The sequence below is a fragment of the Dipodomys spectabilis genome, unplaced genomic scaffold, assembly GCF_019054845.1.
Source record: "Dipodomys spectabilis isolate Male_0828 unplaced genomic scaffold, ASM1905484v1 ptg000158l, whole genome shotgun sequence".
NCBI lineage: Eukaryota > Metazoa > Chordata > Mammalia > Rodentia > Heteromyidae > Dipodomys > Dipodomys spectabilis.
Window position 1 is genome coordinate 6,428,639 of NW_024870835.1, and position 20,630 is coordinate 6,449,268.

The 20,630-nt window shown below is 37.8% G+C and overlaps 1 protein-coding gene across 4 annotated transcripts in view; it reads left to right on the forward strand.

The window, feature by feature from the left end:
* Bnc2 (basonuclin 2) overlaps positions 1–20,630 on the forward strand; it is a 427,132-nt gene that overhangs the window by 59,672 nt on the left and 346,830 nt on the right. For 3 of the 4 annotated variants that reach the window (XM_042692904.1, XM_042692905.1, XM_042692906.1), the window contains exon 1: positions 9,214–9,260. The exons of the other annotated variant lie outside the window; for it this stretch is intronic. In XM_042692904.1, the coding sequence (XP_042548838.1) occupies positions 9,240–9,260 (21 nt within the window). In that variant the 5' untranslated portion in view covers positions 9,214–9,239. Of the gene's footprint in view, positions 1–9,213; positions 9,261–20,630 lie in introns of those variants that run through there. 4 annotated transcript variants of the gene reach the window in all.

Genomic DNA, 20,630 nt, shown 5'->3' on the forward strand with positions numbered 1-20,630 from the left:
ACTGGATTTATTTTGTAGACAGAAGTAATATGGTATGTATGTTGCATATATGGTCCAAATTAGGTATCTGTTCTCTTGGTGATGATGAGAAGATGTAGCAGAAGATTTTGATAAAAATTAATAGTTTCTGTCTTATAAAACTCTGTTTTCATGGAAAATGATGGCATCTTGTGTTCTGTAATTTAAAAATAGCTGTGTAGATAAGATTTAATGCTTTTACCATTATTCTGAGAATCCACTCCTGTCATAGAGAGATCTGTGGTCTTGATACAGTCTTTTTAATGTCCCAGAAATGGTCATTTGTCAGGTGGTTTTATATAAGAAGGATACTAAAACTTGAAAACATGTGTATAGGAAGGAAGCATATAATTTTGGCTAATGGAAATCGTTGGTAATAGATAAAGATCACAATATTAGTAAATTCAAGGCAATGTAAGCTGTTTAACATTACTTGGAGTTCACCTACATAAAAAGGGAAAACTATTTCTTACCAAAATTAATTTTATGGCAGATCTACAACACAAAGCCTGGTGAGGTCTAGGCTAAGAAGAGGTTAGGGTTGATTGCTGTCTGGTCAGCATGCAGAGCCAACAATCTAGGAAAGAGTTTCTATTCTTAATTTAATTCATGGATAGTTTCTGGCACTGTTCACTTCCTTGAGATATGCCAAACCTGGTTCTCAGTCTGAATGAAGGGATAATTTTAAAATCATAGAATATGGTTTGAACACTTAGCAAGACTGCTGAGTTTTATGGAGAACTGCAAGGTGGGAGGAAGTTATGTACAAAAGTTATACTAAGAACATTAAATAAGCGGAAATCATACTTTCTAGATAGTTTATATTTTAACCTCATGTTACTAAAGAATTTCCCATTTTTCTCACCACCCTTCCCCATTTCCTCTTCATACGTGCAACTCAGCTTTTCCTGATAAGTAAAAACTTACATTTTTATGGCATAAATTTTCAGGATTACTAGGTGCTGCTAGGAATTGTTAATCACTAAAAATGCTCAAATTCCTTGTTTTTATGTTGTAGGCATACTTTTAAAATAACACTCATTTTCTCTGCGTTTTCCCTATAAGTATTTAAGTATTTTCACATCATCCCTTGTTAAAGCTTTAGCCAAAGCACTTTAAAAAAGATTGGTTTAGTATTATATATATATATATATATATATATATATATATATCAGTATTTTCCCTCTTTAAAATAATTGTGGTTCTTGTCTGAGACTTTCCCCTTAGTTGGATCACACCACTGTTTATTAGCGGTTACTTTTTCTGCTTGATCTGGGAAACATACCCCATTTGTTCTGTTAGCTTTACAAACGATTTAAAGTTCAAGTAAAAATCTACTATTATGAAGTTTGTAATTGGGCATTGGTATAGGTGAAACATATCTTAGTGTACCATTAATAGACTGTTTGCATTCCCACTTGTTCTGAAGATTTTAATTAAATTTTTATTTTTAAGCCATTGAGTTTCTTTGCTTCTTCTCATCCCCTTCCAAAGAAGAAATGAGAAGTGTCATTGTGTTTGTGTGGGTATGTGTATACAGCCTAAGTGACACCTAAGCATACAAATCTATCCCTATTCAATTTCCATGTTACTGCACTTATGAATTCTCTTTAAATGCAAAAACAGCCAGAGAACTCATATATTTGCTTATATTCACATAGAAATTTAATTATGTTCACCTAACCCTTGCAGACCTTTGTACAAAGTTTTGGTAGTTTTGAAGACGGCCTGTGTTCTCTGTCAAAAACTAATATGTCCATGGATTATTTAGTAATGCTCATTTGAAGATTTAAAGAGTTTTATATTGATCTAGTAATGTTGTGTACCAAATAGATCCCCACACCACTTTTAAACCACATCAGATAGCCACCAAGGAATAAAAATCTGTTTTCTGACATGTGAAATAAATCCTTTGCTTGCAAATACTAATATTTAAGAGGCTGTTCTTTCTTTGTATTTTATACTCCCATTTTATATTCCAGTTGCAGTTTAGTAATTGGAGATATACTATAAAAGCAGACTTTCTTCAGGACATGTATAAAATTTTATGACATTGGGAGAAGATAACCTCTGTTTTCATGGGAAATCAATGTTCTTGACCACATACCTCACATGAAGCATTTGTGTACATACGTGCAAGTGAACATCTGATATATGGACATACATAAAATGCGTTAGTTAAGATAATGGAATCTAGATGTGGATTTCATACAGCAGCATAGTAACTGACCATTGGTAAGATGGGTAACATACTATCCTGTGTTTCAATACCTTTGTCTTTAATTTGGGGACAAAAATAGTGCCTGTCTCAAAATGTGACAGTAATTATTTACATATAAAGAACATGTACCCTGTATTTAATCACTGTGCATCAATGTTGAGAGCAAAATTATTTTATGATGCTTTTTTCTTTTTTTAATATATATTTTTATTGTAAATATACTGTACAGAGGGGTTACAATGATGCTTTTTTGATAAAGAATAGCCACTAGGATCCAGACTTTACTTCAAAGATTCACATTTATAGTAGTAGGAGACCACTTTGACATTTCATTCTATTTCATGTACAATTGTTTTCTTCAGTATGGAGGGGGCAGATGTCTGAAAGAGTTAAAAATATTTCCTTGTTTTTCAGGCTTTAATTTAGGCTCATTGTTATACAAAAACTGTTAGCCTGGGTAAAGCTGCACCTTGAGCACTGATGTAAACTGAGTTTTTCAAAGTACATTAAAATTTGCCATAGTCTTCCCTTGACGATTGAGAGATTTGCATCTGGTAGCGATTCACTCAGCCGAATGGAAGATCGCGCTCCTTAGAGTGCTGATAAGCGGACACATGACATTTGCAAAGAGCAGTTTGCCCACTCGAGTGCCAGGGCAAACTCGAGAAAATTCTGTGCTTCCAATTTCATCAGAAACGTAGGGAATATTGCAAATGACACTACCAAATCAACTGTAAATAGATGATAATTTGATTGACATCTGGAAAGCTGTCACCGGCTGAGCAGCCCATAACAGGAACATTTACTGAGTGCAAAGGCAGCTTTCAAGTAAATCACTTTTTGTCCAGTGGGGCCCAGCCAGATTATAATTGCATGTCCTTCCCTTCATTGCAAATTCCCCATTACCGTTACCAGCAGTGTCTCATTTAAAGGAAGGTTGTCTTCCAAATATTCACAGTGTCTTGTGTTAACTCGTCACCTCCCTCCTTGAAGGCTTTCTGTGGGCTAGGTAATCCAGACCTTGCTTCCCTTCATTGTAATAAAACTCATTAACTTTAGTCTCCTTTGTGTAGAAGTATATATTATATATAAATTAACTGCTAGGAAAAATACGGCAAGTAGAAAGTTGGGGCTAAGACATTTCCGGCAAGATTTCAGCACAATCCTCAGAATTGTCTCTACTGTTATTTTTGAATAAACATTTGGCTCTGATGATTTTTGAAATGGCAGTATTTCAAAATTGAACCAGAGAGTGGTGTCTTTCCACTTTGTCAGAAACATCCAAGATACATATCTAGACCTAATGTTAGTTCAGGCCCTTGTGTTCTACAATTCCAAATGCTTAGGAATATAGGAAATGTTCCATAACTAAAACACATAGCCAACCTATAGGTCCAGTAGCAAATAGTTTATGAAATAGTGAACACTTGTGGAGAGAATTAATTATTGTTCATGAGATCATCCAGTCTCTTCTCTATTAAAACCCAGCCAGGCATTTGATATCTGGTTAACAAGTAGTACACAGTTATCTGTCTTTATTCCCAAAGTTCCTGTGTCACTGTTTGGTTAAGAAAATGAAGGGAAAATAGCATACATGCTTGATCTAGTTCTGCTGTACTTCCAGATCTGAAGAGTATCATCTGGCCTCAGTAGAATATGTAGATGTGGAGGGCAGAACCCACCATGATCTCAGTCTTGGAATTTGAAAATAGTGTGTTCTGCAAAAAGCCCTTGGTTCCCTACCTATGGGCTTTAAAATGTCTTGCTAGAAAGGGGGAAAATGTAGTTTTCTCTATTCTAAGTTTTCTCTTTTCTACAAACTTGATGGGATCTGAAGCTTATGTGACTGGAACAAGACCAGTAGGCATTTACCTTGCAGAAAAGGCTTTAGATCTCAGTGTCACATGCAATCAAGAAATCATTTCTGGCTGTACAGTGTAACTGCTTAGTGTAGCCCCAGTGAAAGGGCATGGGAGTAGAGGATCTTGCTAATTGTACTGAGCCTGCCTGCATTGCAAGTGTCAGATGATTTGATAGGACTGACATGCAGCTAAATGGAATAGGAAAAGACTGCAGTGGACTGTTGGTCCATTAGTTTGCCTGGGCATCTTGTTTTACTAAGGAGCCCTCTAATGGTTTCTCGGCAATAATTACTATCTCTCTTCTTCACGGTATTCAAAATGACAGGCACTGGCTGAAGTCGCAGCTAATATATTTGCACTCTAACTGGCCCCAATGCTGTGTCTCCTTGAGTATGTTTGGCTAAGAAATGAATGATGGCTATGTTTTTTTTCTTGGAGAAAATGTCTCTAATGTAGAAGACAGTCATTTTATTTCAGATACTAAGCAGGCGTGTGGTGTAACATGAGTGCTTGTGAAAAAATTTGATGCATTAGCTGTGGACTGCTCATTGCATGTCTCATGTATTAGTAGTTGATGATACTGAAGTAGGGGAAAAACTTTTATGGGCTGTTTTACTTATGTAATGATAACTTCAGTCTTGAGCCAGAACCACAGATGAGGAAGAGTTTATATCGAAATGAACCTCCGCAATGTCTTGAAACTATAGAATAAGAGACTATTCCTTTGTTAAAAAATATATAACTAGGAAGCAGGTTCATTATTTATTTATCTAGCACAGAAGGGGTCTTAGAAGGAAACAGTTTAAATTTTTTGTTGTTGCATTTTCAGTCACTTCCTTGGGAAATGTGGTCGGTTTTGCTTATAGCTATATTTAGTTTTTAAATCATTTGGAACTTCTTTGAAATTGAATGAATGAGCTTTGATTCTTTTGAGAATTTTCAATAAGGTTTATTTACTAAAGTACAACAGTTAAAAGTGATGAGTATCTTAATTATTGAGAGTAGCACCATTATTGTTTTGGTTAACATCTTTGTGGGATTTGAACATCATAAAAAAGCCTTACATGAGAAAATACAGAAGGAAGGACAACAATTATAAAACTAGACAAAGGATAGAAGACATGTTTGGAATTTTGAAGTTTGTTTCCTTCTTTTTATAAGTACATATGTGTGTGGGTCCATCACTACAATCATTTAGGAGACCTATTTTTATAAACTCTTTACAAAAGATGAGAAAACATTAACAGTAACTCCGTTTTAGGGGATTTCCCCCCTTTTGCTTTTAAAACATAGGTGCCTAATAAGAGTAGATGCTTACTTTTTGGTTCTATCAGAAAGAAGAGAAAGAGAACTATCTTAGAACTGTATTTAAAACACATGAAGAAAATGAAAGGTTTTTTTTTTTTTCAAGAAGGAAAAAAAACCTTTTAGGATCTATTTTCTTTGTGCAGGTACCAGATGTTGATGTTGGCAGTGGTTAAGAGGGTCACAGGGCATTTAAAATCACTAGGCTGTGGGGAATAGAATTCCAGGTCTGTTGCACTGAAAATTATTTAAAACTTGTGTTTACTCAGCGGTAAGTAGTACAAAAAGTACCTTTCCTATATGAGCTCCTCTTCTATAAGTACCTTAGAAATACATTATCATTGAAGTTGCTACCAACTATATTTCTGTTCCAGTGACAATTCTTAACATTGCAGAGGTCACTGGTTCCATTTAAGAATCTATTTTTCAATATGAAAAGCAGATCACTCTCCAATTGGCCTTACTTAGGAGCTATCCATTTCAAATTACAGAGGACTGAGGCTGTGCCACTTGGCTGTGTATTTGTGCAGAAAGGACATATATTACCGTACTTAGATAATATTTCCTTTGTATCCTCTAGCAGAGTAATTTTGAGAAGGAAATAGAACCTTTTACTTCCTTCACTCCCTATACCTGGTTTCTTCTCCGGGTGAGCCAAAGTTCCTTTCTCACTGATAGAGTAATTAGGGTTAATAGTTTCGATGTATAAATAGCATAAATAAAATTTCAGAAAGTAAAAATTTCTGGAAAACAAATCAGCTTCTTTCTGACAGTGTACCTCTTTGTGTTCAGTGCAGATTTAGAGGGTGGCCATTATTGCTTTTCCCAAGAATTTTTATGTATTTCTGCTGCATTTAGCGTCAATATTTTACTCAGGAAATTTGAATTAAGTACTTAATTTTGTAAATACAATAGGCTTAATTTCTTCCAGTCTATATTGCCCTTCTTATTACTGCCTGTCACAAGTAATACTTCCTTATCCTGTTTTTTTAAAAAAGGAAGTATTTCAAATAGTCTTATGCATGGATGGGAGGATAAGAAGGGAGATTGAAAGGAAAAAAAGGCTATTAGCATCAGTCTCTGTCTGAAATTATAACTAATTTCTGCGTCTTGATGTTTTATTAGGCTTTTCAGAATAAAGCAAAGTATATGTGTTTTATAGTTGGTTTTGATATGTTTAAGGATCTGGTTCTAATAGACTCTGGAATCTTCGTTCTAATCAGTGAAAAATATACTTGTTGATGCCTGCATAGCCTTGTTTTGATGTGTTGATACAATAGAAGGACTAGGAGATATAGTTGTGTTTGTCGTTAAATAGTACAACAGAAGGTGTATAGCTTGCTATTTATTAAGGGTTATATTGCTTCCTAGGCTAAAATATTGAGTACTGTAGATGATTGTGACACAGCATTTGTATTTTAAATATATCTAAATGAAGTAAAGGTAGGGTAAAAATTTCTTGTAAAAGATTAAGATTGGGTGCAATGGTTCATACCTGTAATTTCAGCTACCGGAGAGACAGATCATGAAATCAACATGATTTGATTCCAGGCAAACTGTAAGTGATATGCCATCTCAACAAACAATTCTGGCATGGTAGGGCACCACTGTAATCTCAGTTACATGGAGGTATAGTTAAGAGACTTTCAGTAGTAGTAGGGTGAAAATACTAGGTCCTGTCTGAAAAATAACTAAAGCAAGGTGAAGGGGTAGGGGTGTGGCTCTGGTGATATTGTCCTTAGTCTGGGAATGATGGAACAAACATACAAATACCATAACATGGAAAATACGTTAAATTTATTTAAAAAATCTTTCAATAATAAATCAACTTTTTGTTTACCATAATATTTTTACTTCATAAGCTTTATTGTTTTATGTTTATTTATTTTGTTTGACAGTACTAGAAATTAAACCTATAGCCCCATGTTTGCTAGTCAGGCGCTCTACCATTTGAGTCGCTCCTTTATCCCCTTTTTACAATTTATTGTCATGTTAGCCTGGACTGCTGTCACCTGCTTGTGCTAGCTTCTGGTATTGCTGGACACAAGCCACTGTGTCCAGCCCATTGTGCTTCCCTGTGAGATAGCAAGTTCCCACAACCTGCCTCGTCCTTGGTTGAGATGGAATCTCTTGAACTTCTGTTTGCCTGGGGTGGCCTTGAAATTTGTACTTCCTGATCTCTGCCTTCCAAATAGGATTATAGGCTTGAGTCACTGCACTTGGCTCATTTTAAGTTTTTGACTGGTAATAACACTTGGCTTAAAGCATAATCACACTGTACAGCTATTCAAAAATATTATTTTCATTTTAAAAATGTTTTATTTCTTTCAAAAGTTTTTGCTAAAAATGAACATGTAAACATACATATTAGCCTAGCCATCTATGGAGTCAAGTTCTTGTTAACACTGTCCTCCACGCTTCCATACCTCACCCACTGGAAGATCTTCAGTAACCCAGGAGAGCTGTCACCTCCTTCTAGCTCCTTCTTGATGGCCTGCTCTTGGCTCTTCTTGGAGAAGTATCCCTCCTTTCAGAAGGATGCAACTGAAGAAAATCTGTGTGTGTATGGTGGTGGGGGGGTTGTTTTGTGTTTTTTTCTTTCTGTTTGTTTTGTGCATTAAAAGATTTGATCCAAGCAGACAACCTTGTGATGTTGGGAGCCATGTTTTTAACATTCTAAGGACTTTTTTTGAGATCTGTAAAAAACAGGTACCAAGTTCTTTTTCTTCTGCAGTTTTCTTTTCTCTTGCCTCTGCAGCTAGTGTTCACTGGATGTTAATTTTTTTTTCAGCTCCATGATAATCTGTAAGTCCATAAGTCAGACGCACAGTGTGTTGTTATATGGCCCAGGCTGGGCCACCTGACATGGGGTTATGGGTCCATGCAGTGAGGGATCCACCACCCATAGAATTTACTGAATGGTAAAGGCAACAGCTGTGTTTCCAGCTTATGTGACATAAAGGACTCACCATTGTTGCCATTACTGCCATGTGATTCTTTACCTTGTACCTGCCATGTATGCATTCTGTGGTCATAACGTTCTTACATTTATATTGCTTGTCAGCGTAACTGGGCAAGGGAAATGGCCTCACAGTGTGGTAGAGAACATCGAGGGGAAACTTGAGGGATCCTTCTGTCATCTCTATGTCATTTAGTGGAAAATTTCTGCCTGTTGTACAGTTTACACTTACCATGGCTTTCTAACTCAGCAAGTTCTTGACACCGTTTTGAGCATTACTTCCGGTTGGGAGTAATTCCTGTATACCATAACATGATACAGTCATTTGGAAAAAATGTCATAGTAGTCTAGTGTTTGGACTCAGGAGACTTCTTTGTCACAATTTAAGTGTCATCATGGGTAGTATTTTAACCTCTGGACTTTGTTATCCCTGTCTGTAAAATGGGGAATGTATTACTTTCCTTTAAGGTAGTTGGGAGAATATAAGGGCATATTTTGTAAAAGAGTATACGTTTCATTTATTGACTAAGGTATTCTTGCCAAACTACCTAAATTAGAATGGAGGTGATTTGGATCAAGTCCCTGAGTTCATTGCCTAGAGCCAAATTACATTTGTCCATTCTACTTGGAAGGAGGGACGTCAAAGATGTATGATTTTAATCTTATTTTTCTAAGAGTCTAACCCCCATAGCTTGCATTAAAAAAACAACTTGAAAATATCATTTTCTGTTCCTAATTACTTGGCAGAAATTTTGAATAGAAGGAGAGAAACTAGTAACAACCAACCTTTCCTTTGCACTTACAGATCAACAAAAGGGATTCTTGGGTCCTAGAGACCAAAGAAAGAATCAGCAGGAATGCCCAGGGTGAATTGATGGATTGCAGAGCCTGGCTGGTAATTACTTTCACTGAGCTGAAACATTAACTTGATACATGGGAGCAGAGCCAGATGAAAATCAGGAATTGGGCCATCCCTCCTCCCCTCCCCCACAAACCATGGTATATCCACACTTTCCTTTTGGAGGCAGTCTTCCCTTTGATGGGATAGCCCTGGTTGCTTTCCTGAGCGTTGGCATCAATTTTCATGCCTCACCTGGGCAAACTAGAATGGTACTTTTAGCTTTGATTGGTGTGGGGATCTATGAGGTAAGCACCCACAGTTTCTGAAGAATTTTCAGCTATGTACCAGATGCTAACAGAATTTTCACATCTTGTGGATTCTACTTTGTAACTGGCATTGTTTTTTGTAGTGCTGGGATTTGAACCCAGGTTCTTAGAGGTGTAAGGCAAATACTGCACCACTGAGCTACCTCCCTAGCCCTCAAGTTTTCTCTTTTGGACTTCTATGGTACTTTTACCAGATATATATCTAGTCTCAAGCTAGGTATGATACATGTATATGAACATGTTATTAGGTATGAAAGTAAATATGTGAGTATATATATATATATATATATATATATATATGAACATATTATTAGGTATATTATTAGTGCCAACAATGGACTGGAACCCAAGCTTACTGAATTCAAGTTGCTCCTTACTTTATGGGGATACTATTTACCTTAAGACACTAAGAAATCCAAAACTGTACAATAAAGATTAGATACAATGTCTGACACTGAGAAAGAATTATTGTCATCATCACCATTTTAGTTTTATTATTCCTAATACACTTCATTAATACACTCACTATATTTAGTAAGGTCATCAAACAGTTCTTCATTATGTGCCATGTACTCTATATAAGGAGATTTGACAGTGTTGGACACTTCTTACTTCCATAAAGTCCCATGAAAGTCATTGATTGAAAGGCAATTAGCAATCCTAATTTTGGATTTTGTCTATTTTTTCCTATGAGTTGATATTTCTTTCTGTTTTTTGGAGGGGAGGGGTCAGTTGTGGGTCTTGAATAGCCTGGGAGCTGTTCCTCAGCTCTTCAGCTCAAGGCAAGCACTCTACCACTTGAGCTACAGTGCCACTTCTGGTTTTCTGGTAGTTTATTGGAGATACGAGTCTCATGGCAGGCTGGGAAGTTGGCTCAGTGGTAGAGTGCTTGTCTTGCATGCATGAGGCCCTGGGTTTGATTCCTCAGCACCACATAAGCAGAAAAAAAAAGCTGGAAGTGGCACTGTGGCTCAAGTGGTAGAGTGCTAGCCTTGAGCTGAAGAGCTGAGGGACAGCGCCCAGGCCCAGAGTTCAGGCCCCACGACTGGACCAAAAAACAAAATAAAAAAGAGTCTCATGGCCTTTCCTGCCTGGGCTGGCTTTGAACTGCTATCCTCAGATCTCAGCCTCCTGAGTAGCTAGGATTACAGGTGTGACCCACCAATGCCCAGCTTGATTATATTTCTTCAATTTAAAGGTTTGTCAAATTTGATTCTATTCATATACATTCTCTTGAAGCATCAGGCATTCCATAGAATTGTGATTTATTGTTAAGTAGTCTCCTGTACTTCCTTTTTTTGTTGGTTGGTTTGCTTTGTTTTCAGGCCTCTACATTGAAGATATATGATATCAATTTTTGGTTGGTCTTGGGCCTTGAACTCTGGGCCTGGGCCCTGTCCCTCAGCTCTTCAGCTCAAGACGAGTGTTCTACCTCTTGAGCCACAGTGCCATTTCTGGTTTTCTGAGTGGTTTATTGGATATAAGAATCTCACAGACTTACCTGCCTAGGCTGGCTTTGAACTGCTATCCTCCGATCTCAGTCTCCTGAGTAGCTAGGATTATAGGCATGAGCCACCGGCACTTGGCTGATATCAAATTTTTAAGGTATCTCAGGCCTTTGAACATGGGGGCTTTATGCTAAAAGTCTACAGTTATAAAATGTACTCAAATGGGAAAATTTAGTGATAGAAGCATATAATATATAGTTGAAATGAACTGGACATAGATTATGTAAAGTATTTAAGAAAGAAGAAAGTGTCAGTGGTGCTTTGGTAGGCAGTGTTAATGCTGCTTGTGTCACTCTGGTTCCGTTCCTGTTTGATGTACTTGCTAACCCTTTGCTAGTGTGGCTTAATAGAAGGAACATGGTCAGATTGTTTTGGGACTTCACCCCATTGTCTTTATTTAAGAGCTTTGGGATTAGATAAATTGTTCCACTGAGCTTTAGTTGTCATAAATTTGGGTGCCTTATCTCCCTTGCAATGTTTCCTGTGTTCAGTAAATGTGAGTTCCTTTTCTCCTGCTAACCTCAACCTTTACCTTCCCACCTCTTTCCCTGCATTTCACAAGGATCAATTCAAGGAACACAGGAACGTGGAAAGTTTTAGTTTTGTGCTAACATTTTCAGTGGTTTGCCTTTTAAATCATCTCTTTACTGTGAAAGTACTGGCTCCTATAAATCTCACACCCTTGGGAACCACACTCATGACAATCATGAAGTGTCTGACTTCAAAGGATGAGAAAACCAGTGAAACCAAAATAGCTATGTTCTCTTTGGAGCAATGTGTGCATGCCTGTCCTTAGGATCCGCCTGGGAATGTGGAGAACAGCATCACCACCTCTCTCTGGCAGTGATGTGGAGGGTGTGGAGAAGACTCTGGGGTTTATAATTGCATGGACGTCTGGCCTTCTCTGAGCATTCTTTCCCCTTCTAGGATTCCTGTAATTGTCATCAGATGGCTCCATATCCAAAATGTTTCCGGTATTACAGTGACTTTGGGAGTCTCTCCCTCTCTCTCTCTTTCTCTCTCTCTCCCTGTGTCTTTCTTTCTCTCTTTCTTTTTCTTTCTCCATCTCTCCCTCCCTCCTTCCCTCCCTCCCTCCCTCCCTCCCTCCTTTCCTTTCTTTCCTTTTCTCTTTCCTTCTTTCCTTCCTTTCCTTTTCTTCCTCCCTCCTTCCCTTCCTTCCTCCCTCCCTGCCTCTCTCCCTCCCTTCCTTCATTTCCCTTCCTCTGTTCTTTCACTTCCTTCATTTCTTGTTTCCTTGAATTAATAGTCATTATTTGCTAGTATAGATGTGTGCCATTTGAGTACCTCCAGAGAATAGAAAAGCCAGTCAAAGGCTGGATGTGGTGGTGCCTTATATCTGGATCTGAGGTTACAAAGGAGCCAGGGGCATGACTTAATTGGTAGAGCACCTGCTTAGCAAGCATGAGGCCCTGACTTCAACTCTAAATACTAGGGAAACAACCAATGAACCAAACCCAATTAATTATGGAATCTCCTTAGTATTTTCTTATCACTTTTCCTTCTTTTTTTGGGAGGGGGGGGTGGATCTGGTCGTGGGGCCTGAACTCTGGGCCTGGGCACTGTCCCTCAGCTCTTCAGCTCAAGGCTAGTGCTCTTCCTTAGTATTTTCTTAAGCCTTCTCATTTTCTTTGCTAAAAGTTCTTTTCCACTGCATTGCTTTAAAGGATCCTCTTTTTCACCCCCCAAAAGATGAAAATGATGATGATAATGATAGCAACACTCTTATTTTTCAACTATAATCAGTCTTTTCATCTAATTATTTCTGGGGCTGATGTAGAGCACTGTATCTTTCTTGGGCTAAAGAAAATGAGAGTTGAGAGTTGGACTGACAAGTGAATGAACTCTGAGATAAATGATTCAGTCTTGAGTGATCCCTGTGTATGGAAGAATAGGGGACATCTGAGATGGATCTAATAATATATAAATGGCAAATTATAGCATTAATTGGCAAAGCAAGTGTTTCAATGTCAAGAACACGCTAAAACCAAAGCATCTAAGTAGCAAAAATTGATGTTTTCAGAATTTGCGATGCATACTTCAATTTAGCTTAAAAATAAAAAACAGTGGTCTTTTTAAAATTCATGCTTTAAAAGGGATCAACCTAATATTTTCAATGTTAGGATGAATTTTGTTTATAAAGTAGAGATATAGAAGGAATGGCCATGTTCTCCAGTAGACTGTGCATTCTGTAACCATTCAGGTATTTGAAGTTTCCTTCATCATAAGCCTGTAACTGAAAGCTCAAACATAGGAAAATGTCTTGTGATGTCCGTGTGTGTGTGTGTGTGTGTGTGTGTGTGTGTGTGTGTGTGTTCCTTTCTATCAGATAAATTGGCCTCTACACTGCTTTACAAAGAAGGAAAATTGCTTAAATGAAAAAGGACAGCTAATTAAAAAAGAAAAATAGAATGATTGACAGGTTTAAACTCCTGTGTCCTTCCCCTTTCCTCTAGTTCCCCCAAAGCAGAGAATAACTCAGGAGGTGAGAGTGAGGTTGGATTAAGATTGCTCAGCCAGATCACGTTGGAAAGTATAAAATTGAAGAGAACTTACACTGTTTCTTCTAATTCCTGCTATTGACTGAGAAATTGTGCTTTTTTTAAAAGCTTGCTTTGATTTACTAGCTTTTACTCACCTAAGTAAGTGAAATAGTTGATTGCCTCCTAGTGTCCCTGTTTGTCTAATGGTAGAGTGTTCTTTTAGCCAGCTCTAGATAGTGATATTAACTGTGGTGCTTTTTAATAAAAAGAAGCCCTTTTATACTTGCCATATAGATTTTTAAAAAATTGAGGTAAATATTTATGCCTACCCTAAAAATATTGTTATCAACCTCCTCTCTGATCAACATTTTTTTAAAATGACTACTGCTTCTCCTTAGCAATGATTGGTCTTATGAATAGGCAGGGTGACTAAGTCCTGTCATTGATAAGAGGAACTCTCCTGGGAGAGGATGGTAAGAGTTTTCCATCTGGAATGAAAAACAAATGATGAAGTATGACTCTGATCCTCAGGGAGACAATGGGCCAGAGTGGCAGCAGATGACATCGGTAGTAAGAAGGGCATCTCAATGGGTGTCATTAGTACCTAGCAAGGGTGCCACCTCTAACTTGCTTCATAATCTGTGAGTCACACAATCCATTGCATATCAGTTAAAAAAATTTTGTTTCAAGACATGAATGACAAGTACCTCTTTTGGGTGGAATAAAAAACTAGAACTGACATTCTTCAAACAGTTGCTTACTGGCTCTCCATCATCTTTTTTTCATTACTGGGTATTGGTAAAAGTTGTGGTGGAGGGGCTGGGAAGGTTGCTCAGTGGTAGAGCGCTTGCCTTGCATGCATGAGGCCCTGGGTTCGATTCCTCAGCACCACATCAGCAGAAAAAGCTGGAAGTGGCGCTGTGGCTCAAATGGTAGAGCACCAGCCTTGAGCTGAAGAGCTGAGGGACAGCACCCAGGCCCAGAGTTCAAGCCCCACAACTGCCAAAAAAAAAATTGTGATGGGGTAAATGTATTCCCATTTTTTTTTTGTTTTTTTTGTTGGGTGGGGCTTGAGCGCTGTCCCTCAGCTCTTCAGCTTAAGGCGAGCGCTCTACTGCTTGAGCCACAGCAGTAAAACACTAGTGTTTTATTGGAGATAAGAGTCTCATGGACTTTCCTGTATGGGCTGGCATTGAACTGCAATCCTCAGAGCTCAGCCTCCTGAGTAGCTAGGATTACAGGCATGAGCCATGGGCGCCCGGCTCGCATTCCCATTTGATTTATCTAAACCTTCCTCCCTCCATCCTTCCCTTCTTCTTTTCCTCCCCCTGTACCAGAACTGGGGCTTGCACTGAGTGAGTACCTCACGTGGCTTCTTTCACTTAAGGCTGGAGCTTACCACTTTAGCTACACTTCCACTGCTTGTTTTTTGGTGATTAATTGGAAATGAGTATCTTTGACATTTTTATTCCCCTTGGACAAACCATGATCTTCAAATCTCAGCCTCCTGAGTAGCTAGGGTTACAGACTTGCACCACTAACGCCTAGCTTGCTTAATTTCTTCTGTTTATAAATTGAGTACTCTTTGCTTGGGAACTTTTGTTTCATATTGCTAGGATTGATAAAGAGAAAGGAGAATATTAAATATTGAGAAATTTTCTGGAAAAATATGGTATTGTTAGAGCATTTATTCACTTTGGACATTTAGTATTCCTTTGGGCTATTAGGTTTTTTTGACTTGGTTGACAGTTCTATCATTATATTAAAGCTGTTTCTTGCCATATACTTTCTGTTTTAGTTAAGAAAACTCACTTTATTTCTTAAGATGAATTATAATTAGGACTATTTGGTGTTGTGGATCTTTTCCCACTTAATACCCCTAATGAGATACAAATGTTCTAAATGTCCTTATGAGCAGATTATATTTAGAGAGGAATCTATTATTTTAGTGAACTAATCCCTTTGCTTTTGTATCATACATCCTTATTAGGCTTTCACGTTCCTGTTCCATATGGAATTCTTCGTGAAATCAGACCTCAGCAAGCAGTGTTATTAACTTTCAGGGTCAATGGTACTGAAAATGTCAATGAAGTTTGTTGGCTCAACATATCTTTGTTTATTTACAGACTCATGATAAATACAAGTCTTTCCCTGTTCTTACAAAGAGAATTTTTTTATTTGTTGGTTGTCTCCTGATAATTAATTTCTGTTTTCTAGAATAAAATAACATATTTATAAGATGATTTCTTTGTTGCTTTGTATGTCCCTCCCCCACAGTATAACCCCTGCTTTCAAAAAAGAAAGAATAAAATAATTGATCTATTTGAACGTTTCCATTCTACTCTTTTGTCTACATTTGCACAGCAAAATGGTTTTTCTAGCTACATTGTTCGTGGATATAGGCTGATTGGTCCTTTTGCTAGAGATACAGGAAAATATTCCAGCAGTACTACTGGTTATGATGTTCAAAAGCCATAGTGAGTTAGATTTGTGCAGCAATCTAGTAGTTTTATATCTTCTGAATGACTGTTTTCTTTCTGAGGAAAACAGATTCTGAAGAACCTGATCTACGGGGTTATTCTCAGAGTTCAAATGTTGGCTTCATGTAACTTACAGCATAAGTATGATGGGTGAGGGGGGCAAAAGGACAGCCTGGAGGAGTTAATTCAGAAAGTGTTAAAAGTAGGAATCATCGAGATAAAATTGTACATGAAGAACATAGGACATTCAATAAGTGAGTATGGAATGTCTAGTGAGACAATGCAGAGAGTCTTTTAAGATTTTTCACTAACATTTTAAACTAAGGCATAATATATGTACAGTAAAATGGATATTTTAAAAAAATTCTTATTGTTATTATTAAAGGTGGCATACAGACGGGTTATAGCTGTGTACGCCAGGTGAAGAGTATATTTCTTTTTGGACAGTGTTGCCTCCTCCCTGGCTATCTCAGTTTTTCCTTCCTATCCACACCCACAAGTTGTATAGCTCATGTTCAACATAGTGTCCAGAGAAAATGCTGCATTACTTCATCTTTGTCCCTCCATTTCTGTGAAAATGGACACTTTTTAACTGTATAGTTTGATGCACATGATGCACATCTAGGTCTTCTAACCACCCCAACCAAGACAAAGAATGTTTATTTCACCCCCTAAAATACCCCCATGCTTCAGAATAACTGACTAGCCCTCCTCTCATGGCACCTGAAACCACGGATACTGTTTCTACCCCCATGCTTTTCTAGTCATATAAATTGAATCCTATGGGACATAACTTTTAAATCTGGCTGTCTCTCATGCAGTATTTTGAGATTTTTCTGTGGTGTTTCAGATAAGAAACAGAGTTTTGTGTATGGTTTTTAAAGAATTATTTGTGTGATTTCACTGGAAGAGGATTTGAGAGGGTTTTATTGTAATTTAGCCAGGTGCTAATGGAACACAGGGAGTAGAATTGTAAAGGGAGGGGCTTGGTTTAAGAATTGTGTAGAAGGTAAACTTACTCTCAACGGAGGTAGGGCATATAAGAGTCACAACAGGTGGGAAGGAGGATGCCGTGCATGCTGGACATGTTGATGCTAAGGGAGTTATCATAAGGTGAAGTCTAGCAGGGTGTGGGGTATATGAAGGAGTTATATTTCTCTCTTATTCTCTGATCTTTGCCTCAATGAGATGAATTGGGCATAGATCTTGCTTAATTAGAGGGTCCCTTTTTCTCTTCATCCTACCCCATCACTATCAAAAATTTTCTCCTCATACTTTGCTTTGGATTTAGGAGTATTATAGATTCAATTTGTGATATTTTCTTCATATAATATTAGCTACCTCAGCTACCTCTATGTCATCAGTGGTTTGCTTGACCCATGCAATTACGTTAGTGTTCAGTAGTCTGAAACAACTACAATCTGGGGGATCCTGGGTCCTCTTTTGTAAAGATCTTGATAATTCTCTTTACCAGGAGGCATTCCATGGAACATTTTTTAATGGTGACCTTGTACATGCTTGCCAAGTACTCCACTATTGAGCCATACCCCTGTTTTTTGAGGGTACAACATTTGAACTAGATTTAATTTTATGGAACAGATGTAGTAGAGAAGGAACACAATATTATCCATATATTGACTATGGTGGCCTCATCTTTTGTGCAAACCTAGTTTGAATAGGGTCCTGAAACTGAATGAGGTGTTACCTTGAATGAAGAATTTTGCAGAAGGGAGATTTTTTTTTCTTCTTTGATATTATCTCTCTGGTCTAGGAGGGGATGCTTTCTGGGAAGTGATACATAGAATAGTTGTTCCTACCAGGAAGAACTCTTCAGAGAAGGGTGATTTACCATGCAAATGTCTGAGTGTAAAAGATTCTGGATAAGAAATAAACTCATGATTATAATTCCAACTAGCATAACATTTTATCCACAGGATAGCTCCATGAGATGTGGAGTTTTATTCTCTTTCTCTATAGGTGTAGGGACACTCAGGCATAGCAAAGTCCAAAGTCAGAAATTACTCCTTACAGACCTGCCTCTAGAGTCCATACTCCTTTGTGTACCCTGTGCATTCTTTAGTGCTTTAGAATATGGGTGCCAGAAGGACTCCAGAAAGTTATATGGTTCCCTGTTCTTCATTTTACAGGGAAGAGGAGTGAAGTCTTGAGAGGATGTTGAGATGCCCTGCTCAAGATCAGAGATGATAATTTAGGTAGCAGTAGTTCCCTAGTGCTCAGGGCTAGAACCATTCTGGGAGTTTTCGTAACTTTGTCTTAGTTGCTTGTAAGTTTTATGTATCAGTGATGTTGCTGAAATAGCCAAAGTGGCAACATCGATATTTTTAATCTTTTCAGTTGGCCTCAGCCTTCTCTCGCCTGGGAATGTAATTTGCTCTCTTTCTGTCCCCTCTTGCCACTTACTATTCTCTAGGAGCCTGGATCGCCATTACTTTCTCTAAGTTGTTCACTTTAATCATCAGTCAATTATTTGCTCTTTCCAGATTCTTCTCAATAGCTTTCAGGGAAGAGAAGCTCCCCAACTAGCTGGTTGGGAGTTGAGTTTAGGGAATGAGAAAGGAGAAGGGCACCATTTCAGGATTGGGGGGTTCATGCACTGCAGATAAAAGACCTTGGAAATCTCTGTAGTTTTGATCCTGTTGACACCCTCATATCCCCTTCTACCTGTCTCCTAGATTCCAACCTGTGCTCAGTCTCCCACATGTACTACAGAATTCATCCTTTTCTCTATAGTTGGGGTTCAGAGATTAGGAAGAAGTTGCAATGAATTTGCCTACCCCAAGCATTCATTCTAATGGAGTCTTGATGATAAGGATAGAAAAGGGAGCTCTGGCCTTTCCAGTTTACAGTTCATATATGTTGTAATTTTAAGAAGCCACTGTTTGGGAAATAAATTAAGTTTTTAAAATATTTGTCAGTCTCTCTTTAAAAATCCTCTGTTGTGTGTAAGTTTATTTTGGTGGAAAGACTGATAAAAGTTTTTTTCTCCCTTTTCTCCCTTCATTCTATAGTGCATCTTTGTAAAATTTAAGTCCGGTTGTAGTTGCTTCTAGCAAGCTAGGAATGAAGTCGAATATTAATACATCATGGTCACCATTCTCTAGTGACTTACTCTTTCTCCACATTTTCTATAATTAAGAATGTCCATCTCAATTTCAGCTCAAAATACCTGAAAAGACTCCTTGTTTAGTTAAGGGAAAGCAAATTTCCCCAGGTAAGTTCCCATATGTTTTCTGTAAAAACTGGCACGCACTTTCTTTGTATTTTACCCCTGTCAAATGAGATCCTTGGAAGAGTAATCAGCCAGTCTAAGCCAGTCAACTCTTGTTGCCTGCATTTTCTTGGGCAATTTTAACTCATTTGGTGCTAGGCAGGAAAGCTTGCTTCTTCCTCCATCACAAGGGAGGGTGTCCCTGATCCTGTGATTACCACTCTTCTTTCAATTTCCTGAGATGGCCTTGAGTCTGCTTATCTGAGTAGGTTCATATGCCCATAGGGAAGTTTCTTTTCAAGGCTCTGAGACGGACAGTGTGTATATTTATTTACTGATTGCTTTTGTAAAGTCTGCATTAGTTGTGACCAGTTATCCCCTCCTCCCTTGCACACCAGCACAGTCCTTTCCTAACCTCAACTTAACATTGTTTTCTCTTCTATTTCCTGGGCCTCAGCTTGTTAAAATGCCTTGTGCCACTGAGCTTATAGTCCTAGTCCTTCAATACTTTTTCTTAAAGAAAATCCCTCATAATGTACAGGTTTAGGCCTTACCAAGTCTCTCAATTTTGCTGGATATTGAACCCCAAGGTCTTACAAAACATTTCAGTCAGGCCTCTAGCACAGTTATATCTCCAGTCCCTGTATCTGCTTTTGAAGAACCTCATTTAGAAATAACGCAACAGGAAACTCTATTTAAGTAAATACCTGACCCACTTTTTTCTTTGTGGCCTAAATCCTTCCACTTGTGTTGTAAGTTTTTGTAATTCTGCTCAACCACTGTCAAGCTGGAGTTGAAGGCCTTGACAGAATTCTTGCCACTGGGGTACATTTGAAAGCTTGGGCAGTCTAGGCTTGCACTGCAATGAAAATATGTGTTCTGATACAAATTAACCTTATCTAGTAGATGGGTTCAGCACAGTAAGGTCAAGGTTCTAGCTCTTTTCCTAAAGTGAATGATATTCATTCATATATATATATATATATATATATATATATATATATACACACACACACATACATAGTGAAAAATATTCTTATATATGGGACATATAAATATGTACATAATTATATATACATATACATATGTGTGTATATATATATCTATATCTATATATCTATATCTATAGATATATAGATATATAGATATATCCCTGTCTCACAGCTCACAGGCATAAGCATTTCTTTTTCCACCCCTTTATTTGGCAAGACCTGTTAATTAGATAGAAGGCTTGGTTATAAGTGAATTTGTATTACTCTTACTCCTTTTCATTTTCATTGCCCTGCTATATGCTTGCTGCAGTAACTGGCCACACCATCTTTAAGGGTTTTTTCCCCCCATGACATTCTACCTGTTGGGATTAAAGGCTTTTAAAAATTA